Source organism: Pholis gunnellus, assembly GCF_910591455.1.
Source record: "Pholis gunnellus genome assembly, chromosome: 11".
Classification (NCBI taxonomy): Eukaryota; Metazoa; Chordata; class Actinopteri; order Perciformes; family Pholidae; genus Pholis; species Pholis gunnellus.
The window spans coordinates 12,277,441-12,300,795 of NC_136538.1; the positions used below are offsets into that span (position 1 = coordinate 12,277,441).

At 38.5% G+C, this 23,355-nt stretch overlaps 2 protein-coding genes across 2 annotated transcripts; one reads left to right on the forward strand and one right to left on the reverse strand.

Moving 5' to 3' along the window:
• The first annotated feature begins 1,060 nt into the window (after nucleotides 1–1,060).
• On the forward strand, nucleotides 1,061–13,972 carry elovl5 (ELOVL fatty acid elongase 5). Its single transcript, XM_079168665.1, has 8 exons — nucleotides 1,061–1,157; nucleotides 5,208–5,272; nucleotides 5,631–5,818; nucleotides 8,298–8,375; nucleotides 9,111–9,282; nucleotides 9,748–9,872; nucleotides 10,574–10,708; nucleotides 11,564–13,972. Exons 2-8 carry the CDS (start codon nucleotides 5,215–5,217, stop codon nucleotides 11,690–11,692), a joined length of 885 nt encoding a protein of 294 aa, XP_079024791.1. The 5' UTR covers nucleotides 1,061–1,157; nucleotides 5,208–5,214; the 3' UTR covers nucleotides 11,693–13,972.
• Nucleotides 13,973–16,502: 2,530 nt separating this feature from the next.
• Nucleotides 16,503–22,447, reverse strand: fbxo9 (F-box protein 9). Its single transcript, XM_079168848.1, has 13 exons — nucleotides 22,301–22,447; nucleotides 20,556–20,627; nucleotides 20,076–20,207; nucleotides 19,923–19,980; nucleotides 19,658–19,757; nucleotides 18,721–18,848; nucleotides 18,512–18,626; nucleotides 18,286–18,404; nucleotides 17,879–17,969; nucleotides 17,697–17,792; nucleotides 17,488–17,578; nucleotides 17,011–17,168; nucleotides 16,503–16,924 (listed from the first exon to the last, which is right to left on the reverse strand). The coding sequence occupies exons 1-13, from the start codon at nucleotides 22,301–22,303 to the stop codon at nucleotides 16,816–16,818; spliced, it is 1,272 nt and encodes a 423-aa protein (XP_079024974.1). The 5' UTR covers nucleotides 22,304–22,447; the 3' UTR covers nucleotides 16,503–16,815.
• Nucleotides 22,448–23,355: the final 908 nt, after the last annotated feature.

Sequence of the window (23,355 nt, forward strand, 5' to 3'; positions counted from 1 at the left end):
AATGACAGTGCCAAATGTTTACACAAATTTAATTTTGTCAGCCAAGGCACTGTTTTCTCACATGTACAATACAATATGAACCTTAATTTGAGCCATAACATTATAAAGTCAAGTGCCAAGGAGCTGAAAATGGCCAAAAGGAACGTCAATTAAGTTAGCCACCATCTTTAACCGTTAGCATTCATGTTAACTCGTGGCTATTACAAACAGGAAGCAAGTATCCTAGCCATGCCAACTGTATCATTTTGACTCAGCAAATTACAAACCTGTGTCAAACAGGGACAATGAAGAGACACACATGGCCCCGTTTGAATGTAACAACGTTTTCAAGTGCTGTACGTAAGTTTGATTTTGAGATACTTTTTACTCCACTACATGTATTAGACATCATTAGTTACTAGTTACTTTGCAGATTCACGTTATTAATATTGAATATAAATCAACTAATGAATTACGATATTATGGCAATATTATTGGCAGTATTATATTACACTAGCCTTTATAAAGTTTATAAAATGAGCTCCACCTTTACCAGTGCCAACATTAGTGATAACACTGGAATGTGATATAATACATTCTGCACAATGAGTACTTTGACTTTTGGTACTTTATATGTTAATGACTGTACTTTTGAATGCAGGACTTTTACGTGTAACAGGGTGTTTTTACACTGGGCATTGCTACTTTTATTAAAGTATCCTAAATATCTTCTTCCACTGCAGAAGACACGTTTTTTACTAACCTTTAAAAAAACACACACACACACACACACACACACACACACACAAACACACACACAGCTGACCCTATGTTCTCCGTACGTTTACATTATACTCACATGCCTCGAGTTAACAATTTGCAGGAAACCTATTTAACAGCAATTACAGGAAGGCAGAGATAGCCTTGATGCCATCTTTGTGAATCTGTGTGTGTGTGTGTGTGTGTGTGTGTGTGTGCGTGTGTGTGTGTGTGCGAGCGTGTGTCTGTGGTTGCAACACACCGGGTCACCTCCTGGCTGTAACCCTCCTGCAGGGCAACGGGCCAGTCTGCGTGTTCCTCCCACTATTTTCCACTGAGCGACAAGGCTGCACATTGTGCTCAGACCGGCCAGCCAGCCAAGGTTACACAGGCGTTTTCTCTCCCTTCCGCCTCTAAAGGTAGGCAGTCCACGGCACACCGCTGCATCTCTTCATCCACACTCAACATTTCGCTCTCTGTCTAACGCGACCAGACCGCCGGGGTAGCTGCATGGTGAGGCTTTCTATCATTTTTTTTTTTTTTCATTTTTTTGAAAAGGGAAAATGTTGCAGCGCGCATGGCGTTTGCATAAGCGATGAGTTTGGGTGATGCTGGAGCGGTGACCTCTAGTATGGATGCGATCGACAGGATGCGATAAGTGTTTGTTTTTTAATTAATTAATTCCTCTCTGGAAGTTTGGCGGATGAAATTAGAGGATGATGTAATGAGATAACCGCCGTCATCATGTCAGCGCTCCCATCTTTCAGTTGAACTGGAGAGCGTGCTGCTGTTTTATACTGTGCACTCACTATACAGTAAAAGTAGTGCAGTTTAGATTACACGTGTGACCGTGACTGAAAATACTGTATGCACTATATTGTGGTGCAAATAAGCGGCAGGGCGCAGATTTAGTAGGCAACACTATTTCAATGCATTTGTCATGCAATCGCAATACTCCATTATATTAACGCTAAAATATTACTATGAAGGCACAGGCAGCCGAATGCTGCGTACTATTTACACATTTACTTACTAAACTCTGTTTGTGATTGATAGTTGTCAAACGTCCTGGTGAAAACTTTTCAATGTTGCTTTTGCTGCTGTTTCAAATTTAAGTTCAAAACAATGTAATCAATCCCACCAAGCAGCAATTAGTTCTGAGCATCCTGAGAGAAACAGTCACATACACAAACTAAATCATACAGACACACACACACACACACACACACACACCACGGAGCTACAAAGTGGATTAAAATCTATAAATAATGGCAAAAAAGAAACATATGTAGCATTTACGAGTCTTATTGCAGAGGGGATGAATGATATGGCGGTTAGTTTTACAAACACATAACGCCTTAATAGCAACAGAGTTAATTCACTTGCAAAGACTTGTCTCAAAGAAGCCAACATGTTTGCTGCTTTCCAGATGGCTGTTGGTTGCAGAAGAATGCACGTCTTTTGTTTCACTCCTATGATCTTCGAACAGTTTCTGTCTTTTACTGCGATGCTGTGAAACCACCTCTCAATGAAAGATGAAAACGACAGAGGATAACCAGGCTCAGAACTAGCTGTAATTTGTAATTTTACATGTCTAAATTACGGTGATTTGAATAAATTAAAATACCTACAAATACAGGTACATCATCACATCGATGCAAAAATCATGTAAAGATCCAATATGAAAACAAAGAAGTCCTACCTAATTGATTTGCAACATTGACCACAATGACCTAATACATTCACATATGAGCGAGCTACCTTGGTATAAACAAAAATCCATGATGATAGATATATTCATATTGTTGTATATATACTGTCATATCAGCCAACCCTAACTCTTACAGTATTAGACTGTTTGAACGAGTCATTATCAGCTGCAGTGATTAAACCACTCGTTTTGACCAAAGTCCAGATGATGCATTAGTGTTTCCTTTGATTGTTTAGATGTATTTTGAAGCGCGCCAACATTGAGCTAGCACAGACTCACTGACTGGCTGCTAGCATGCTCCCCTGTTGGGGCTCATCATGCTCTGATTAAGGCCTTGCAGATTATCATGTTTTGGTGCAGCCTAATGCATCTCTTAATCAGAGCACGGATATTACTGTACTGAGGATGACCAGAATAAGCCATATTTTATTCCTGTAGACAAGTGATGATGGACAAATGCAACCATCAGTAATATGCTGCCTGGGCAGCAGCTCATCATAAGTTTACACTCTCCATATACACTGTGCTGAGTTGCACAATAGCACTCAAGGAACAAATATGTACCATGTATATCTACCATGTAATAAGCACTTTATTTAAATAAGAGTCCTTGTTAACGTTGTGGAATATAATCATCCGAGTTGATAATCAAAATACTGAGAGCTGCATGCTGATTGAATTGAGATGCTTTATCTAAATGTAGTAGTTGGACTCACATTTCTGTCTATAAAGTCCAAGAGTATTTTGTATAGCTGTGTTTTACACTCGCCTCAGAGATACACAAACCTGACTGGAGCCAAAAGACTGGAACCCATCTGCAGTCAAAATCAGATTTGTTAATCATATTATGTTAGATTATGTTCAGGGGTCTTTGTTGGAAAAACAGGCCAATAAGCAGAGGTTCACATGGCCCGCCGTCATTTAGTATAAGAGCAACAGTATCTCACATCTGAAGGAGACGTTATGTAAGAAAGACATACAGTATATAGTCCATATTTTGTTTCCAGCAGTAGACGCAGGTGTAGAAACTGTCCAGTTAGCGCAGCAGTCTGTGATGTAATCAGATTGAATCGAGTGCATATCGCTGAAACACGTTAGTGGAAATAAAGAATTTCTGTGGTTGCGATGAGGCATTTTGTGCAGAGCCTGAGGTGACAAAGCAAACAATGTAAAGGCCTGCGGGATTGTGCAAGTCCCTCTGAGGTGATAATACATAAAGAGGTCTAGAGTGAGAAAATCAGCTGCAGGGATTTGTTTGTGCAGTGTGAATGATCTTGGCACAACTTTATATTATATTTTTTCTGGAGAGGGTGGCTATTCCACAGTTGTAAGGTTTGTGTGAGAAAGCTACATCAATGCAGTTACAAAGTATGATTTACAGGAAGTGAGTTTTCTCTATTGTAAAAACATGACATGTGAAACTTAAGATGTTTGTCCATGCTTAGATCTCAGTCAAAAAACTTCCCACAGTTTGACCATATGTTAGTAGGTAGTGGACAAAACAGTAACAATAACTTAAAACTTCTAAGTGTAAGAAGAAGAATCCAGACATTCATACAGCCGCGCCATACATGGCCTTCTGCTTTATATCACAGGGTTGATCTGACTGTCACAAGTACAGCAGTGGAATCTGAAATGATATGATGAATTATACTGTTTATGAAAAAAGTACTCGCCCCTGAAATCTGCACTTTTCAACTTTTCCTTACCGGAAGCACGGCTGTTTGAATCAGTACTGGATACACCAACCAAGTGTTCAAACTGTCACAAAGGTGGAGAGTGATCAAACAATAATGTACCACCACAATTTGACAGCTTTAGTAACAGAACACGCACAAAGATTTAGACGTTTTTACCAAAGTAAATGTGGCAGAATTGCCAGGGCCAGACAAGAATCGTTGATTTTTAAAAACTTGGAGTACATTAGTGGTAGTAAATCTACACATGTCATTATTTTCAACAATCATGAAGCCAGACAATCTCTATACACCAGTCTTAAGTAAATAGAGATGAGGTTATCGTCTGTTCACACCTGCCTGCTGGGCTCTTGTTTAAGTGCATATTTGATCTGTTGTTTGAAGCCACAGGGAGGTGAAGGATCAGTTGGAGGACACGATAGACATGTATCAAAATTGACAACATTGAGTTTCATTTTGTCATTTAAACACTACTTAGAGTTAACAGAATTTCCAGAAGACTGTTGTTGTGATCACTAACAAGCCCTCGTTCAGGCAGATTAATTTAGCTTTTTATACTTAAAGCTGCACTTATCAATATTTTTATACAAAAAAATTGCTATGTATAATTTAAAATATGTCACTTGTACTAACAAACATAGACAATCATCACCCAACTCTGCAGTTCCCCTCTCCTCTATGGAGCGTTTCAGCGTCTTTCAGCGCATTGTTTTGGTTTTATAGCCCAAAACTTTAGTCACTCTAATCAGTGTTGTTACCAGCCACTCTTTTCAGTCAAAAGAAGCTCTAAATAACTCAATGTGCGCTACCTGTTCGGCTTCAAATGACAGACAGACAACATTTGCAACTAACTGGTAAACATGGTGGAGCATCTAGCTGCTAAAGAAGCAGATATTTCCGTCAGGATTTGGTGGAGACCAAACCAGAGCTAAAAGGAGAGTGAATATTAGATTTGTGAGTTGGGTAATAACATAATTTGTGTAAACAGGCAAATGTTTGCTTAATATGTCAATCATGTATGTTCATACTGCTTTAATTAAATAGTTTTGTTCTGTTTTTAGGTGACAAATGGAGACTTTCAATCATAAACTGAACACTTACTTAGAGTCATGGATGGGACCCAGAGGTAAGTCAAGTTTATATTGTCATCTTTCGTTGCTGATATTAAATGTGTTGCTGTTGTCTTTAATGTGTTTGTCTACCAACATGTTGCAAATGCTGTATTTACTGCAAAAGCTCAGCAGAGTACTACAGTTAACAGAAAAGTCAAGGTAGCAGCAAAATCTGACCCAAGTCGCACATTACACTGCACACTTTAGATGAACTTGCACAAGAAATCTGCTTCCTGCCAACCTTTCTATGTGTTGAGCAAACAGTCCTCAGTGAGCACTGCTGCTGCTTTTCACTTTTCAAGTTCATCTGCTGTTACCAATGAGGCCACCTTATCGACGGTAAAAACAGTCCTCTTGATCTCCATATTTCAGATCAGCGGGTGCGGGGATGGCTGCTGCTCGACAACTACCCACCAACCTTTGCACTCACAGTCATGTACCTGCTGATCGTGTGGATGGGGCCCAAGTACATGAAATACAGGCAGCCGTACTCCTGCAGAGGCCTCCTGGTGGTTTACAATCTGGGCCTCACACTCTTGTCCTTCTACATGTTCTATGAGGTAAACAGACTGCTTGGCACTGAGAGATGTGTTGAAGTAGGCCAAGGCAATCTCTGCAGCGTCACACTACAAACAGATTATAAAAGACAAAGAGGAAACCGGCCTGAATCTGTGCAGCATCCTCACAAAAAAACTCTAATGTGTGAATGTGACAAGATATATGTGTTTAATTAAATGAATACTTTGACATTTTGGAAAATGCACCTATTTGCGTTCTTTTAAATATGAAGCTAAAATCAGGAGAAGGTTAGCTTAGCTTAGCATAAAGACTGGAAACAGGAAGAAACAGCTACCCTGGCTCTGTCCAAACAGGTAACAGAATCATTCTACTGGCCCTTCTAAAGCTCAACAAGATTAACGATATACTGCATATACAACTATACCGCACATTTTCTCTTAGCTATCTATGCTAAGCTAACATAGCTGTTGCTTTATATTTAGCAGACATGTAACACTCAACAAGAACGCAAATAAGCATATTTCCCAAAAATGTTGAACTATTTCTTCAACACTTGACTCTGATTGGACTTGGGCCTATTGCTACCTGCGTCTCTCACTGAAAGCTACCATTAGCTATCAGGGAGTGAGAGGGACACTGACAGGCTCATTGTTTCAGCCATCAAATCCCTCATATGCCCTCGCGGACATCAGCACAGCCCTCCATTGTTTGCTGGAAAAATGCTTTTGAGGAACAGCTGACGAAATAAATTGTAAATAAATTGAAATTGATAGATGCACTGATGTAAACAAACATGGATTATTTGAAGAGGTGACAGAGTCTGGGCTGAATATGCTGTTTACGTGAGTGGAAAGGGTAATTTTGGGTGAACACCAGGAAGTCAGAAACAGATTAAGCAGTTTTGTGTATGTGTAAGTCTAAAGTATCTGCACTCCCCCATCCAGCTGGCCAAACAAGCTTCTTGTGTTTCCGTCTGCATTGCATAAGGCCCCAGTGGACTTTTGGCTTTGTGATTCATTAAACCCAGTACTCTGACAATGCCCCGGCCATGGGGTGAACTTTGGCAGTCCAAAAATCAATGCCACCTGATGTGGATCAAAGTACAAGGCAGTTTTGTTCTTGTCAACTTTCCAGGTCACAGCGGTTTGTCACATAATGATTGTGATTAAATCTGATTGTGATTAATTTTGTTTCTTTAAAGGCTGACTAATGCTGCTATGGGTTTAAAGCAAGAGTCAAGGCTTATGTCCGTGCGCACATGATAAAATACTTGATGTTTATAAACCAAATACTTCATTCTGTTGCTGGTTCTTAACTGGTGGCAGTTTCTTGGCACTGAGTTTAGTTAATGAAGCATTTTACAGCAGCAGACAAAGACAGTGTATCTTTATCGATTTGGTGAATCAGCATTAAGCCACGCCATCTACTAGCATTAGAATAATTGTTGTTTAAAGGGACATGACACTGACTTTACACATACAGATTAGTTTACTTGTCAAAAAGAGTACTAAGCCTATAAACAGAGTTGTAATATCAATTATTATTATTATAATAATGTTGTTTGTGGCTTTTGTTCAGTATGAATAACCCTAGAAGGTCTGTGATAAAGATTGTGTTGAGTCTGAAAGACACAGGCCTACGCCAAGCAGGGGCGGTCTAACCCAGGATGGTATATAGCCTTGTTTTTAATTAGTATTATTGCTTTTACTTTGTCCAATATACACTTCTTGCTGACATGGTGTGTGTGTGTGATATACTGTTTGTTCAGTTTTTCAAATGTTGTCCTGTTGTCCTTGTATGCATGTTTTAATCGTGAATTTTTGTTAAATATTATACATTCCCTTACAAATAACTGGAATAAATATTTGAGTTGTCTTGTAGGAAGAGTGAGATCCAATGTTATTTTCCAGTTGGACCTAAACTACAAGTCAGGATACTTGAGCTATTAGCAGATTTGTAGCCAGTATTGTTCAATCTGTCTCTTGCAAGTTCCCCAATGTTATGGATAAATCACTGGAGTACCACTTTAATATAGAGACAATAAGTAGCCACTGCACAGGTATGCAGAGTTAGATCGTTACTATTCAATGTTTCATATAGAAATTCCTGTATTTGCACTTTTCTTCGTCTACCTGTGTGTTAAATGTTATAATAGTGAGATTAGTTAGCTTCCAACACGCTCTGTGATAACATGTCATAAAATGACATGGGGACCATTAAACATCATATCATATTATAGAGTTTGTTTCAGCAACAGGAAGAGCTCATGTTCTTTTTTTTTTTACGATCAATTAAATTGCATCATTATAATATTGGTCACCACAAGCTGACACCAAACCGATATGGGACCAGATGTAGTTATCTGACTTGCCATCTGTCTGTGCATGTGTTTATTACTTGTAGGGATGGGAAAGTTGTTGTACATCATATGTCGTTTCACTTTTACAATCGTCTTTGTGCACTGCAGTGCCTGTGTGTGTAGCTTTTGTATTGGTAAAATATGAATTCGTCATTCACCAGCTTGTTACTGCTGTGTGGAGCGGTGGCTACAACTTCTACTGCCAGGACACTCACAGTGCACAGGAAGTGGATAATAAGGTGAGTGAGTCTGAGTTACACTGTGCAACCTTTTTTATGATAGTTTATTGCCGGTGATTTTATTTTCCTTTGATCACATGTTTTGCATCTTATTTCCTATTCTGTTTCTTGATATTATTAATAGGACAGTAAACATATAAATAAATACCAGTTATTGTAGGAAAGCTAGCATATATATATATATACATATATATATATATATATATATATATATATATATATATATATATATATATATATATATATATATATATATATATATATATATATATATATATATATATTAAGCACAATGTGTGTTTCTTTTTTGCTCTGATTTCTATGGGCAAGTACCTGTACATCCCAGCAGATGAGCTGCAGAGACAGGAGAGACAATTTAATCCGAGTCATGTCATCATGATGACTCTCTCCAGTTGCCCTACTGAGCTCAGTAGAGGTGAAAACAAGGCTCCAACCGAAATGTGCACGGCTTTGCAGTTCTGCGGTGATTAAATCAAAAGCTTTATCATTGTGGCACTGCTACAGTACAGATAGTTAAATTGCTTTATGATCCTGAACTTTCAAGGGCCTTCAAGGAAGACTTCTGCTTATCACCTAGTATGATAAATAGTATGTGCAGGAAATTTGAAAGAACTTCTTAACTGTATTAAGACGTTCTGATATGCCAGCTCTATATTGTTCTCTTCAATAAGTTTTTCTTCTGTTTTATTCCTCTTTAACCCTTTTTCTTGTCAGATCACAAATGTCCTGTGGTGGTACTACTTCTCCAAGCTCATCGAGTTCATGGACACCTTTTTCTTCATACTACGAAAGAACAATCACCAGATCACGTTTCTTCACATCTACCACCACACCAGCATGCTGAATATCTGGTGGTTTGTTATGAACTGGGTCCCCTGCGGCCATTGTGAGTGTTTTAACACAACTTCGACCTCCAGTGACTCAAATCACTGCAGTAACCACATTTACGGTTTGGCCCTAAAGAGAGCTAAATAATTAAAGTGCTCGAATGTTAAACCCATTAGCCCTGAAAACCGCCTGTTTTCCCCACAAAGCCTTTTAGGATACTAAGTGACATTCTCTATATTAATGTGCCTTTTACTATAGTATTATTTATTACTATATTATTTAAATATAATGTGACGCTTCAGATCTATGTACATGTTTCATTATTCATCAGATGTTTATATTTCTTTATGACTTTACTCTTAATAGCTTCTATTGATTTGACATTAACTTTGTAGTAATGGTTTCATACTAACGATAAGTTATTCCCTATTTAATCATCTCACTGCTAATGCATGTCACTTGCCATTCACTGACAGTTATTGCTTGCAGTAAATTCCTGTGTCTCTCTTCTGTGTCTCTTCAGCGTACTTTGGCGCCTCCCTGAACAGCTTCGTCCACGTGGTGATGTATTCTTACTACGGCCTGTCGGCCATCCCAGCCATACGGCCGTACCTTTGGTGGAAGAAGTACATCACACAGTTACAGCTGGTGGGTTCACCCCAGAGGTGTTAGAAGTGCTTAGATCTTTTACTGAAGTAAAAGTAGTATAATAATTATATTTTTTTTAAGTATTATCAGCTGAATTTAAAATGAAACAGTTTTGTCAAATAATTGAATAACTGCATTGAAAATGTTCGCATTAGATCTTTTTGCTTTTATTAAAGAAAATGAAACATAAACAACTTAATTACAGACTAGAATTACTTGTGTACCAAACAGTGTATTATATTTAAGATATATGAGAAAGATGTATGAGAAAAATGAAAAGTAACAGCTGCCAAATTAATGTAGTGAAGTAAAAGTACAATATTTGCCTTGCATGAAATATACTGACAGTACAGTACTCATATACAGTACTTGAGTAAATGTATAACTTTTGCCACTGTTTCTTCCCTTATTGCATCTATTGTCCTTTTAAAAATACATGGGTGTAAAATGGGTTTTCAGTTGTTGACCTTTGGTTTGTATGTGACAATTGTTATATTCACTTTACATTGTGGAGCTTGATGTTACTATTTAGATGTTGAAAGTGTCCTTGGACTATTTTCTGCGGAACCCTCTTTAGTTGTAACACAGTGCAGACATTTTCACCTTCCGCTAAAAGATATTTTAGGCTATGGATCAATATTATGTTTCTATAGGTTCTGTGTCACCTTCACACTCTAGCATGTGTCCTGTTTCCTCCACAGATCCAGTTCTTTTTAACCATGTCCCAGACGATGTGTGCAGTCATATGGCCATGTAGCTTCCCCGAGGGATGGCTGTACTTCCAAATAAGTTACATGGTCACACTCATTTTCTTTTTCTCAAACTTCTACATTCAGGTCAGTTGGTTTTTCCATTTTAAATTGTTAATGAATGAGTTTAAAGGATAAAACTCATCAGCAAGTGCCATAAAAAGAGTAAAACTGACAATGAATTGATCCCACTAACAAGTATTTTCTGTGTAGCCAAAGCCTGTGATAGCTGTCTCCATTGTTGTACAAAAAACAATAAAAACACATAAATGGGCCACACTGTTGCTCAGGGTAACATGTTCCTTGGAGTTAGTTTTGAGTCAATTAAAAAAACTCCATCCTGCTGCTGTAAATACTCACTACAGCACCAAATGTATATTAATCCACGGCTTAAAATAGTCCAGAACAAATGCGGTATTTACTCCTGTCTGCTAAAAACAAGAGTGTTCAACTGTTTTAGAAATGTATTATGCATTTTTTTTAAATTAAACTTTATATTCATGACCCGTTTAAAAAGATATACATCTTCAGTAAGAAGCAAATAGGCTTGGAACTGAAAGGAAGAAGGAAAGTTTTGAAAATGTATTTAGTATTTTCAATATATACTGTATGTTGACTGTAATATAAATAATGAATAATGTCAGCCTTATCATTTATATTATACATTGTTATTATAAAGTTGTGTATGTTACATATGTTGCTTATAACCTGTCCGATACTAGAGCTTAGAGTCCAATGTAGTTTTGATAAGGACCCCTTAAATTTGTGAGAAAGCTATGTGAAGAAAACACTGTTTCTGAATAACTTCATACCTCACAGTATAAAAATAAACTTGTGTTTCAGCAATTACATTTAATCATGAAGTAACCTGTTAGCCTTATTTAACTGCCAGTGATAACATTGTGTTTAATTATAACATGTCATGTCTGCCTCTCTTTCAAGACGTACAAGAAGCACAGTGGTTCTCTAAAGAAGGAGCACCAAAATGGTTCTCCTGCATCAACAAATGGACATGCAAATGGGACGCCAGCCATGGAGCTCACTGCACACAAGAAACTGAGGGTGGATTGACATTTGAGAAACCGCCACCTAATTCTCATTGTAGCGTGTTAGCTAATGCTGCTAGGAGGTAATGTATCTTCTTATCTAGAATAGTTTAGCACTCACTTGAGATGAAGTAAGCCATAGTCACATATATCCAGAGACTTTACATGTTTTTGCACACGTTCCTACTCATGGTATTGAATAATAAATTCCCATAGAAGAGTTTTGTAGAATGGTCGCACAATAATACCTCACCCACCCTCTAGAAGAAATTCACTCCGAATCAAAAAAAATCTCTTGCTACCAGCAATTAAACACATTTTGATTCATTCAATGATGCTTTTCACACAAAAGGTCCAAAGATGAACGCTCCAGTGAGTGTGTTGGTTGCAGCTGAAGGTTTCATCACACTCAATGACGTCTCTTTTAACAACCCAAGGGACAACTAAAATAGCAACGCCTACTATGGTCCTTCATGTGTAACTAGAGCATGCATCCTGTGTCTTGCTTTACCTCGCTCTTGCCTGTTGTTGCATAATCCTACATTTTGCCCTTTGTAATACTGTAACACATTTTTATTGACAGATTGCAACAGCAGATGTTTTGCTGTAGGGCCTATATGTTTGCAGAGCAGGCTCTCCAGTCTGGAATATTTAGCCATCTAACCAAAACATAACCAAAGCATATTCAGGGATTCATATTTAAACCAGTTTAAGACACAATGTTAGAGGGCAAGTTGTGTTTTATGAGCACAATATAAAATCAATTCTTCTTAACATCCCCCATGTTATAAAAATCTGTTTGTCTCCTCTCAGATTAATTGCTCAACACAAGTCCTTAATTTGTCCCAAAAAATGGAAATGGCAATTTCATGATAACTGGGTAAACCCTATCTACTGAGGAAGATCATGTGATACGATCAAAAGCTCCAAAACAGCTAAATGGATCATGAGAGGGAATTGTTTTGTCAATTAATATGTAGTAGTTTTTTTGAGTCTTTAAATAAAAATGGTGCCTTCTGGACCAGTTTATTTGGTTTCTAATTTATCATTTTTCATCTTTTCAATATGCTATCACCAGATTCATGTTGGTCCATTTCAGACTAATATCTGTCAAACTTCCAGTTCAAATCCTGTGCCTGATGTTTCTGTTTTTGATACATCAAATGTCCGAAACTATCATTCCTAACAACTGAAACATACTAAACCAACAGTGATGTTTATCTTATATTAAAAGAATAGTTGGGGGAGTTGCTTGTACACTGTCTTGCTGAGAGTTAGACAAGAGGATCAATACCACTCATGTCTGTGTGAAATGAAGCTACGGGACAGCCAGCTGCTGTTAGCTTAGCTTAGCATAAAGACTGGAAACAGGGGGAAACAGCTAGCCTGGATCTATCCAAAGGCTGCAGCCTTATATTTAGCGTACAACCATAGGAGCGGTATCGATCTTCTCATTTAGCTCTCGGAAAGAAAGCTAACAAGCATATTTCCCAAAATGTTGAACTATTCTTTTAACATTTTCTTTTAGTGGAGAAAGAAGTTTGTAGAGTATTTTAACTATTTATTCCTTTGTGTTCCTTATGTTTATGTTATTTTCTTTTTAACTGAACCATTGCCAGGGGCCTACACAGTAAATGATGGTATAGAAAACAATGGTATAAGGATGTTTGATTTATGAACTCTGTAAAACTGATTCTCTCTCAGTGGAGCACTGCTGCACTCCTCCACCATGCTGAATCAATTTAATGAGGTACTGTATGGCCTTAACCACTGAATGAGCATGACATGTTCAAATGTATAGATGACCTAGATTCATGTTCACTGCAGCAGAAATTATTGTTAAATTCTTAATAGTTCATACCATTGTGTCTGCAATAACAGAAAACCTGGTAAACATGCATAAGCCGTATCCACTCCGAAATTGAATTATAGTTGAAGTATTTCCAGCTACATGCCATTCCTGTTGCAGTTCTTCTTTTGTACAAGGTGAAAGCGCTAAAGGTAACAGGGTTTATATATTTAAAAGCTGGATTAGCATTTAACAAGATCCCAATTGGTAAAGGCCAAGGAAGCGTATGTAATTATATATTACATACATTTTTATAGACTGTTAAAATAAATATAGATATATAAATATATTTTCTGAAATGTGGGGTAAATCTGGGTTGACATGTTGTGACTCATGCTTTACTCCCTGTAACTCATTAAAAACAAACTGAGATTGTAAACCTACTTGTTTTCTTTCCTTGAAAATGATGATAAATGCCAGAAATAATGCAGCTTATAGACAGCCAATATCTGCACAGCAGCAGAGTTGAGAGTTCACTAAGCCGTATAATTATTTTATGTTTGTGTAAATATGTATTAGCCATGCTCAACGCCTGGTTGCCATACAGCGATATCATGTGTCGGCCGGTCTATTGTTAATTAGCAAATGTTAAAACGCTAAGATGGTGAACATGGAAAGAGTTATATGTGCTAAACATCAGCATGTTAGCATTGTCGTTGTGAGCAAGTTAGCATGATTAGCATTTAGCTCAAAGCGCTACATGGCCTCTTGTCTGGTTTTTGCATGTTATAAGGCAGATTTCTAAAAGTCAAAGCTGGCTCTAATAAATGAGATATATTATAACGGCAACTATGCTGTATGTATTAGTCTACTGCAACTTATTTAGATAGAAAAAGTACGTTATGTGATGTGAAAAATGGGTTTGGCTTATAGAGTCTATTCCAACTTTAGCTCTTTTCTCAGGTGATGAGATGTCTAAATAAAATATTAAGAGTTGATATAGTAAAGTACGGTTGTTTTATACATTTTTTGTTTTGTTTTTTGTTGGCAATAAACAAATCCGATATAATAAGGTTACCCTGTAGTGAAGGGAAATGTTAGAAGGGGATAGTTTCTTTTCTAATTCAAGCATTTTGGATTTTAAGACTTTCTATCTGATAGGACATTTTTCCCAAAACACTAATGTGTTGTGTCTCCTATTTCTGCTTTACTTTATTCCCTTCTTCGTCCATCGATAAGTGCTCTCAGTGGATTGAGGTCGAAGTTCATGAATCTTTTCTTAGAAGTGTTTTTGTGTTTTCTCAGTCCTGATATCAGCCCCCAACTCTTTGTGAGCTTCAGTATGAAGTAATGTTTGGCATGCTTGATTATAATAGTCCAATCTTAAACTAAAACAATCAAACCTGACGTGTTTCAGGTGTGTGTTGTTGAGCTTACTGTCACAGAAAGCAAGGTACAAGAAGCAGATTTTCCTCAAGATATTCTCTTAGAAGTCTTCTCTTTTCCTGACAGCTGCTTTGATGAAGATAGCCTCCTCCCTTGTGAGTCCTTTCCATTTACAGGTAGCACTCTGATCTCCTCCTCAGCACTGTGTGTAGACTGGTATGCTGAGTGTCACACAGCTCCCATTTGTCAGGAGGACAGAGCAGCTGTTTGTGAGCTTTGGTGGGCTGTCTGCTGGCCAGCCACTATGCAAACAATGCCTTACTCACTGATTTTTCAGAGGCCATGGCCTGAGGGAGACAGAGAGGGTGGGGTGATGGTGTTGAGGTTAGTAAGCATGTGTGTTTAATCATGTCCATGATGTGCTTAACAAGTCTCTCTTCAGGACTTCATAGATCGGTTCACCGCCAGAATAAATCAGGCACCACTTGCTCCTCCCTCATTACCACCACTTTGGGGCCCTTGAGCAAGGCCCTTAACGTCGACCGCTTCAGATCAGACTGTGGTTGTACTGGGCAGCTTCCAGGTGTGAAACAATGTAGAAATGTGGATGTTTAGAGGTGCCGGTGGGCACATTTTGTTACCTTTGAACAGAGCCAGGCTAGCAGTTTCCCCCGGTTCCTAGTCTTTATGCTAAGCTAAGCTAACTGGTTGCAGTTTCATATTGAATTTACAGGCCCGAGTAGAAGGGACGCAGTTATTAGTACAGACAATAAATCCTCTAAGGGGCTTTAGTTTTGAAGATACCCAAGGTACAACAAAACACAACCACGTTTTTTTATAATTTTGATGAATGAAGAATATGTATAAAGCAAAAAGGGATCAAAATGTATCAGTATATTGACTCACCCAATAGGCGAAAAAGAGCAGAATAAAACCACTCAGAAGATGGTGTTGGGGGGGACGACACCTACTTAATCTCATATATTTCACCTTTCACTTGGATTTAGTTCAAATTTGGACCTGATATCTGCCTACCTCAAAGCAATATAAAACTGAAGCCTAGAGGCTTTAACATTAGAACAGTTATGTGTAAATAAACTCAAACTAAATTTCAAATTAAACAAAATTACATTTTTAAATTGCTTTTTGTTGTTTGTATTGACTGAATCTGTCCTTTTCTACCAAATCATACAAAAGCAGAAATAGATTTATTTGCCATTTTAATTCGGAATTTGCAACAGGCTATTGTCCTTCCTTTAGAATATTGTTTTAAAAACCCTCTACAGTAAAGTCAACAAAGCAGAAATCATTTTAGCCTAATCCAACACAACTTTCACATTTATTTTTTTTTCTCTGCAAATCCTGTTTGATCTGTCCGTGCTAGGTTCCCAGAAAATGTAATGCGTGGATTATACCCGTGTGTCCTCAGCAAGACAAATGATGCACTGTAGAAGTCTCCAAATCACATCTGCACTGTCTTTTCCCTGAGGTTGTGTAATAGGACCTCTATAACACTATGATGCAGCTTTGTTTCTATAGACATGAGGATGCTTCGATTCACATCACTACCCTGAGGCTGATGTTTTAGATTTGCAACATTTACCCAATTCCCTTCAAGTCATTCAGTTACAACAAATCAAACTATAAGAGCATATTCTGTTCACCACTGTTTATTTGAGAGAGAAAGTGCACCATGAAACAAACACCGTATGAACATTCATTGCAGGTGGGAAAGGTTGCTCATTATTTTAGCTCACAGCAGATTATCATAATTTCTGAAATCAGAAAATAAGAAGTATTCTATCATATAAACCTGAAACATAAAGTGTCTGCATGTAGGAAACATGAGGGTTCACTTGTCAAGACTGTAATCCAGCTGCAACACAAATTAAACAAGCTGAGTATGCATTTTGAAATGGTGGAAGAGCTTTTGCTGTGGTCTTCGTGGGATCCTGTGCGGGTTATCAGGCAGCTTAAAGAGGCTGTTCGGAGAAAGCAGTGTAGCTCTTCACACGAGCAAAGAAGAAGGGTGTGTACATGCTGTCCAGGTCAAACGCCGTGATAACCGTTTCCCCAGTCGGCCTAAAAACACAATTCGGGTCAATTTGGAAACAAATAGGGAATTTTGTTCTTTTCTTTTCCACTACTTTCTAACTCATGTCTCTTACTTGTAAGTGATGTGGCAGGAGTGGTGGCTCCACACCAGCTTGCTGAAAGTCTGGCGCCCCCCAGAGCACAGATGCAGTCCCACGTGGAAGCTGTGCTCAGCCTCTGGAGGAGGTGGGTTCCGCCTGCAGAACCGATTCCTTTGAAATTCGGTCGCTTTCTGTTTGCAGATGACACGGTTCACAAGCTGTTGTACTTTAAACATTCTAGGAAATTTAGAATTTACAGTGCAGGTGAGCATCCATGCGTCACTCAGTATGACATTACTAGTAAGGCAGTAGTGCAAAGATTCATGTTTGAATTGAGTAAACGTTGCTGAAAAGTATTTTTCTTCAAAAGCTAGAGATATAAACGAGTCATCCGTCACAACTCAGCGCATCCGTACTTGTGCTTTAAACAGGATGCACAATGGCCACTCACTCTATCCTACAGTTTACATCTTCCTCTCATCCCACAAATCCCCCCAAACGCTTCCTCACCTCCTTTTTCTTACAGACAACAGCAAAAACTTTGGTTTGATTGTCCGTCTCCTGTGACAGACGGAAATGACCGAGCAGAACAGAATCCATTCTGGAAAATGAAACAAAATGAAACAATCGTGAAAAGTGCTGCCAAGTCACTGAGAAAATATGTATCAATGTTCTGACATCCAGTCCAGCTGAGTTGGAAGGAAACAGAGAAGGCGTACCTGATGTTCTTAGTACGCAAGCGAGGAACAACTAACAGAGGGTCCTCGGGGGTGTTCAGCATGACGACGTGGCCGTCGGGGTAGAACCGGAGGTACCTGTGATAACAATGGCAACTCTTATCTGTGATATCTACTGTATACAACTCACAATCAGAGAATCACAGTTAAAGTCAAACATCTACCTGTAGCACTCAACGTGATGCCAAGCTCTGTAAAATCCATCCAGAGATTCCTCTCCTTGACGAATGTACGACGTCTTGCTGATATAAACACCTGTGAAAAAAAATAGGAAACTTTAAGGAAAGTTTAACATCCAGGAAATCATCTTCATTGGATGTTCAGTGTAGTAATAATAGAAAAAATTGGCCAGTGTTCACTTTTTAGAAGCAAAATCAAGATCGGTCCAATGTTATCTTCACTGGCAATATTTAGCCCAGTGCTCATTTGAGACATTTGGCTTTGGAACTGGTGTTTTGTGCTTCGAACAATTATCCTTGACTTTATTATATACTCTTGTGGTGGAGAATCCTAAAACCACACTACATTTGGTGTTTTCCCTGTACTGAAACTAAAAAATATACTCAATTACCATCGTAGCGGACACGAGGCCTTTGCAGAAACATCTCCCTCCAGGATTTGAAGGGAACCAGTTTGGTACAGTTCCGTCCCCACACTCTCAAACAGGCGAGGTGCCAAATCTCAGGGTCCCTGGAGAGAAAGAAATCAAAAAAAGATTGAGTAAATCTTAAACCACGCACATAGAAAAGAAGACGCAAGCTGTGCCACATCTAATCTGTTACGACGGAGGGTCTGACCTTGCACAAATGTAAAACCCACGGCAAACCAGAGAGAGCTGCTCCAGGGCTCGCATGTCCAGATCACTCGACACAACCCAGCGGAAGATGTACATCAGGATTTCACTCGGCAAGGCTGCAGTCAAACAAAATACACATATATGCATAAATACTTGCATAAAGACTTGAGACATGTTTACGATCTAAAAATAAATAAATACAAATTTTACCTGAAATGTGCATCTGAGTCAAATCCAACTCCGGAGTGCAGATCTTTGGAAACGAGCCTTCCAGGGTGAGCTCCTCCTCAAAGTAGGCGAGGAGATCCTCGATTTCACCGTCAACATTGTTGTCCATGCTGCAATTAAACACATGTTCAGTTTTGGACGTGACAATATCCCCGTCTCTCACACAAGCCTGCACACCACTTCATTCACCTTTCACACATAAGCAAGGCCTTTAGAAACGCCTGTTTGTTTGAATACAATCCATGACCCCAATAAATGCACATACATAAACTGGAAGGTTTAAGCTTGAAGTCGAGATGAAATTAAAAAAACGCCTCTGTTGTTAAACGTTTTAGCAGTCCTATCAAATGTGAAGTACTTGATTTAAACCCGTCTTCTAACTGTACACTGATCCAGGTACAGAAGAAGAAGCTCTAACTTCAGTTTCACTGGAACTTTAAAGGAGCAGTGTGTTGGATTTGGAGGCATCTATCGATGAGGTTGCAGATTGCAACCAACTGAAACTCCTCCAATGTGCCAACCGTGATGGAGAACTACGGTGGCCAACAGTAAAAAAGTGAAAAAGCAAATGTCCCCATCTAGAGCCAGTATTTGGATTGTCTGTCCTGGGCTACTGTAGAAACATGGCGGACTCTGTGAGGAGGACCTGCTCCGCATGTAGATACAAATGTCTCATTGTAAGCTAACGAAAACGCAATGATTCCTATTATACAGTAAAGAAAACATAAATATTGGTATTGTATTCAATTTCTGCTAATAGAGCCCCCTAAACGCAACAAACTGTTGCTTTAAGATTAAAAATAAATGCTGAAAATTGTGTTTTAAGAGATCTAAATTTTGATAAACAGACCTTTCACACCATATTGAAACATCGCAGAATTAGATTTAGTAAAGTTTGAAAAATAAAAAAGCCGCTTACTAGTTTCCTCCACCTCGGTCTGCGTCAGGAGGACGGCTGTAGTTGATCTTAAACTCAATGTCAGGCACAAGCTGCATAGCCATGCGATAGAACTTGATTGCTGCAAGTAAAGAAAGATGAAACATATGGGGGGGGATTAAACATGTTTCATCTCATGGTTGACAGTTAAGAGATGCCCGTATTATCACAACAACTCTTGATATAATGTAGCATTTTCCTCAAGCTTACTCTGAAACAATTATAGCATTTCAAGATCTTTTTTTACCCTCATAGACGGCTCCATTCTGCTCCTCCTGAACCGCTCTCAAGAACAACTCGGTGGCCTGAAGGGAGAGGACGCACATCAGTCATTCAACAGCGGAGTGGGACCGTGGGACCACATGACCACATGACCTGGAGAAATCACCTCACAACTTACCTTCTCCTCTCGGGCGATATCTTGCGGCCTCTTCAGACCTTTAGCTCGCAGCAGTCGGCCACTCAGTCCACTTGCTCCAGAGCTCAGTTTGAGTTCAGACATCCACTGAGTTCTGAACGTATTGAGCTCCAGCTGCAATACAGTAAAAAAATATATTTATATGTTATAAAAGGGCCAAAAAAAGTCCTTCTGTGTTCTCAATCTCTCATAAAAGGATTCATCAGGAACTATTTCTGAATGTGAAATAGTGTTCATCAAACTTCCACATAAATTAAGTATTTTGATGTTTTTCTAAATTTGACCTTTTACCAAAACAGAGTTGTGGAGAGACCACTAAGCTACCCGTGTGACAGGTGCAGCTTGGGTGTAGAGTACACGTATTAATGTACTAATACATGCTGTACTTGCACTGCACATGATGGATTTACGTGACACTTTCACCGAATGAGATCTACTGTATGTCTATGTAAGATTCCTCACATGAAGGTTTGGGTCATCTGAACCTTCATCTTCATCCTCAATCATTCCTCCGATATCTGCATTTTCTTCAGCCTGCACAAAGAAGAAGTTAAGTTTTATTGTTTGTCCTCAACCGCTGTTACTACTGGGGTTGTGGATTTGTTGAGTTTTCGGGTGTGCGGCCTCTTGCAGGTGGACATCAGCCTACACTCGAACTTATAGCAGAACCGTGTGGAGACATTATGGGTCTGTTGTCACGGTCTTCTTGTGTTAGTTAGATAAGGTGTAACCGCAAATACCTTCTTTGCCTTTGTTTTATTCTTTATATATTATGCACTGAGCAGACTGCCGTATACATTGAGGTTATTGGTGTCATCTCTTCTTTCTTTTTTAAAGTGAAAAACAAGCAAAGATTTTCAGCTGTCCTGTATCTTAAATACAGTAAATAAACACATTTTGAGAATATTTTTTTTTGTCTGAGGCTATTCAGAAACAGACCATCTATTACAGTTTATCCACCAGAGAGCACCGATGAGTTGACTTTTAAAAGCCCAACTTCTCTGTATCTTGGTCACAATTCTTTAAAACAAATCTACAAAAGGACCTGTCTTGAGATTGTTTATGTTTTGAAAAATGACTCCATACTTCCAGACTGGACTGTTGGTCAGACAAAACAAGCAGTTCACCTCATAGGCATTGTGGAATCGTCATAAGCATTTCTCACTATAATTTTATGTGAGGTAAATTATTGATTCATTAACTGTAAAAACAACTAAGAAATGAATCAATAAGCAGCTCTTGAAGGAGCAACAAACAAACTATTTTAACTTCACTACACACTTAATTCCTGTTTATAGTGAGTATTTTTAAGTCAAGGCTGGTAGTTTTCTGTTTGCCGCTGCCTTTCATTAAATAATGTCTTACACCTCACTATAACTTGTAGTTTTTGCCTGCGTTATTCTATTTTAGCTTGTTTTTATTTTCTATTCTCTCCGCTCTTAAATGACTATTTCTAATGTGTTTCTTTTGCACTTTGTCTTTTGATGTTTGACGTAAAGCGCTTTGATTTGGCTTGTTGCTGAAATGTGCTATAATAATAATAATATGTGTCCCCCACATATAACACACTGCCTCTTCTATTCTGGATATGTCTTGTTCTGTGAATATTGCATAATTAGTTTATATTTATAATATCTTTAACGGCACAATTAGATGTATTATCTGTAATACACGTGTTGTTATTGTTGTGTCTTTTGCATTGTTTTTGTGATGTTTGTCAAAAGTCGAAACCACTGAATTCTTCCATTTTTCTTCTTCACTGTTACAAACAAGTGTCCTTACTGCAGACAAACACGTGGTGTTAGTTGTGGGAAATAACAATAACAACAACAATCACATGGATAAGAACCCTCGTGTGAAATAAACGTGCCCAAACTCTGAACCCCGTTCACTAAACTGGACTGAAGTTCAAACGCTATCGTTAATCTATCTTAATTAATGCAGCTCGCTCACAACAACACGACTGATCCCCCCCCCCCCCCCCATGAAGGTGCATGCTAATAAGACAACAGAGAGCATTACACTGTAACAATCTCATGCTCGTTAATGTTTGAAGACGTCTCGCTTAATTATTGTTGTTTGGTAACAAGTCCTGGACACGTCACGACTAATGGTGTCCAGGTGACGTTAGCTACGTTAGCTCCGTTAGCTAGCTCGCTGGCTAACGCGTTTCTGTCTGGATAACGAGTAAAAGCACGAGGACCCACCATGACAGCTTGGCTAGTAGGCGTCCTTTTTTTTTTTTTTATCGTCACAACCGGTCAACACCAGCGTTTACAGTTCACGGTCAGAGAAACGCACAACACAACGAACATATTTACGAGCTCGCAGGAACGCAGCCATTCCGCTGAGTGGCCCGGAGCTCCAGTGACAACAGGAAGTCAGGAAGTGTGGCGAAGTTAGAGAGTCACGAGAGAGGAGCAGGTTGATTCTGTGTAGGGAGGACAAGAGGTGTCTTATTCATCAACGATTACGTTAATAAATATATATAAATAAATGGTGAAATAGGTCAATCAATGTTTGAACTGATGAATAAAATAATGAGACTGGCAGGGAGGCGTCAAAACTAAATAAAATATACAGAAAACACACATTCAACACAGGAACAACACACACACAAGCCCTAAAAGAGGCCCTGGGCCTTTCACAAGATAATGTTTCTGCAACCTTTAAATAACGTCCTGAGAACTTTTCCATACTATATTGGTTCCAGGAACATTCCCAGAAGGTTATTTCTGTAAAACCTTAATATAACCTATTGGGAACGATCCCTGGTCCTAGAAGGTTATAACTGTATAGCTCAAGTGGAGTTTTTATTAACGTCATTATTATTATTTGCAGTAGTACCAGTATATAAAGGTGGGGCTGCAGCCAACAATTATTTCCATTATGGATTCATCTGTCACTTATTATCTAAAGTAGTCATTTGATTTCATAATGACAGTGGCCAAAACTTCACATTTCTGATGGTTACTCCAAATCTGTCACTTATTCAGAGTTGACCAAATATTGACAGGTGAGGTGTTATATATTGTAATACATCAGTAATAGTGACCTGTTAATATTAAATGCATGTGCTATAATACTCTGAAAGGATAGATACTTTTACTTTTAATACTAAAGTATATTTTGCTGCTCATCATATTTATTTTTCATTTTCAAGTAAAGTCTTGAAAGCAGAACTTGTAATAATTAGTTTTTTTATTTATGTGGTTGGCCAATTTAACTTTTACTTTAAGGATCTATTTTAGATTTCAAAGAA

Excerpts from the sequence above, each read along its gene's own strand:
- fbxo9 (XM_079168848.1), bottom strand. Across the intron at positions 17,970-18,285 it reads GCCTCGTGTCCGCTACGATG|GTGTTTATATCAGCAAGACG; the intron begins GTAATTGAGTAT and ends TTTTTTTCACAG. Across the intron at positions 17,793-17,878 it reads CATCACGTTGAGTGCTACAG|GTACCTCCGGTTCTACCCCG; the intron begins GTAGATGTTTGA and ends TTGTTATCACAG.
- elovl5 (XM_079168665.1), top strand. The coding sequence starts at position 5,215 with ATGGAGACTTTCAATCATAAACTGAACACTTACTTAGAGTCATGGATG. Across the intron at positions 5,819-8,297 it reads CCTTCTACATGTTCTATGAG|CTTGTTACTGCTGTGTGGAG; the intron begins GTAAACAGACTG and ends GTCATTCACCAG. Across the intron at positions 9,873-10,573 it reads ACATCACACAGTTACAGCTG|ATCCAGTTCTTTTTAACCAT; the intron begins GTGGGTTCACCC and ends TTTCCTCCACAG.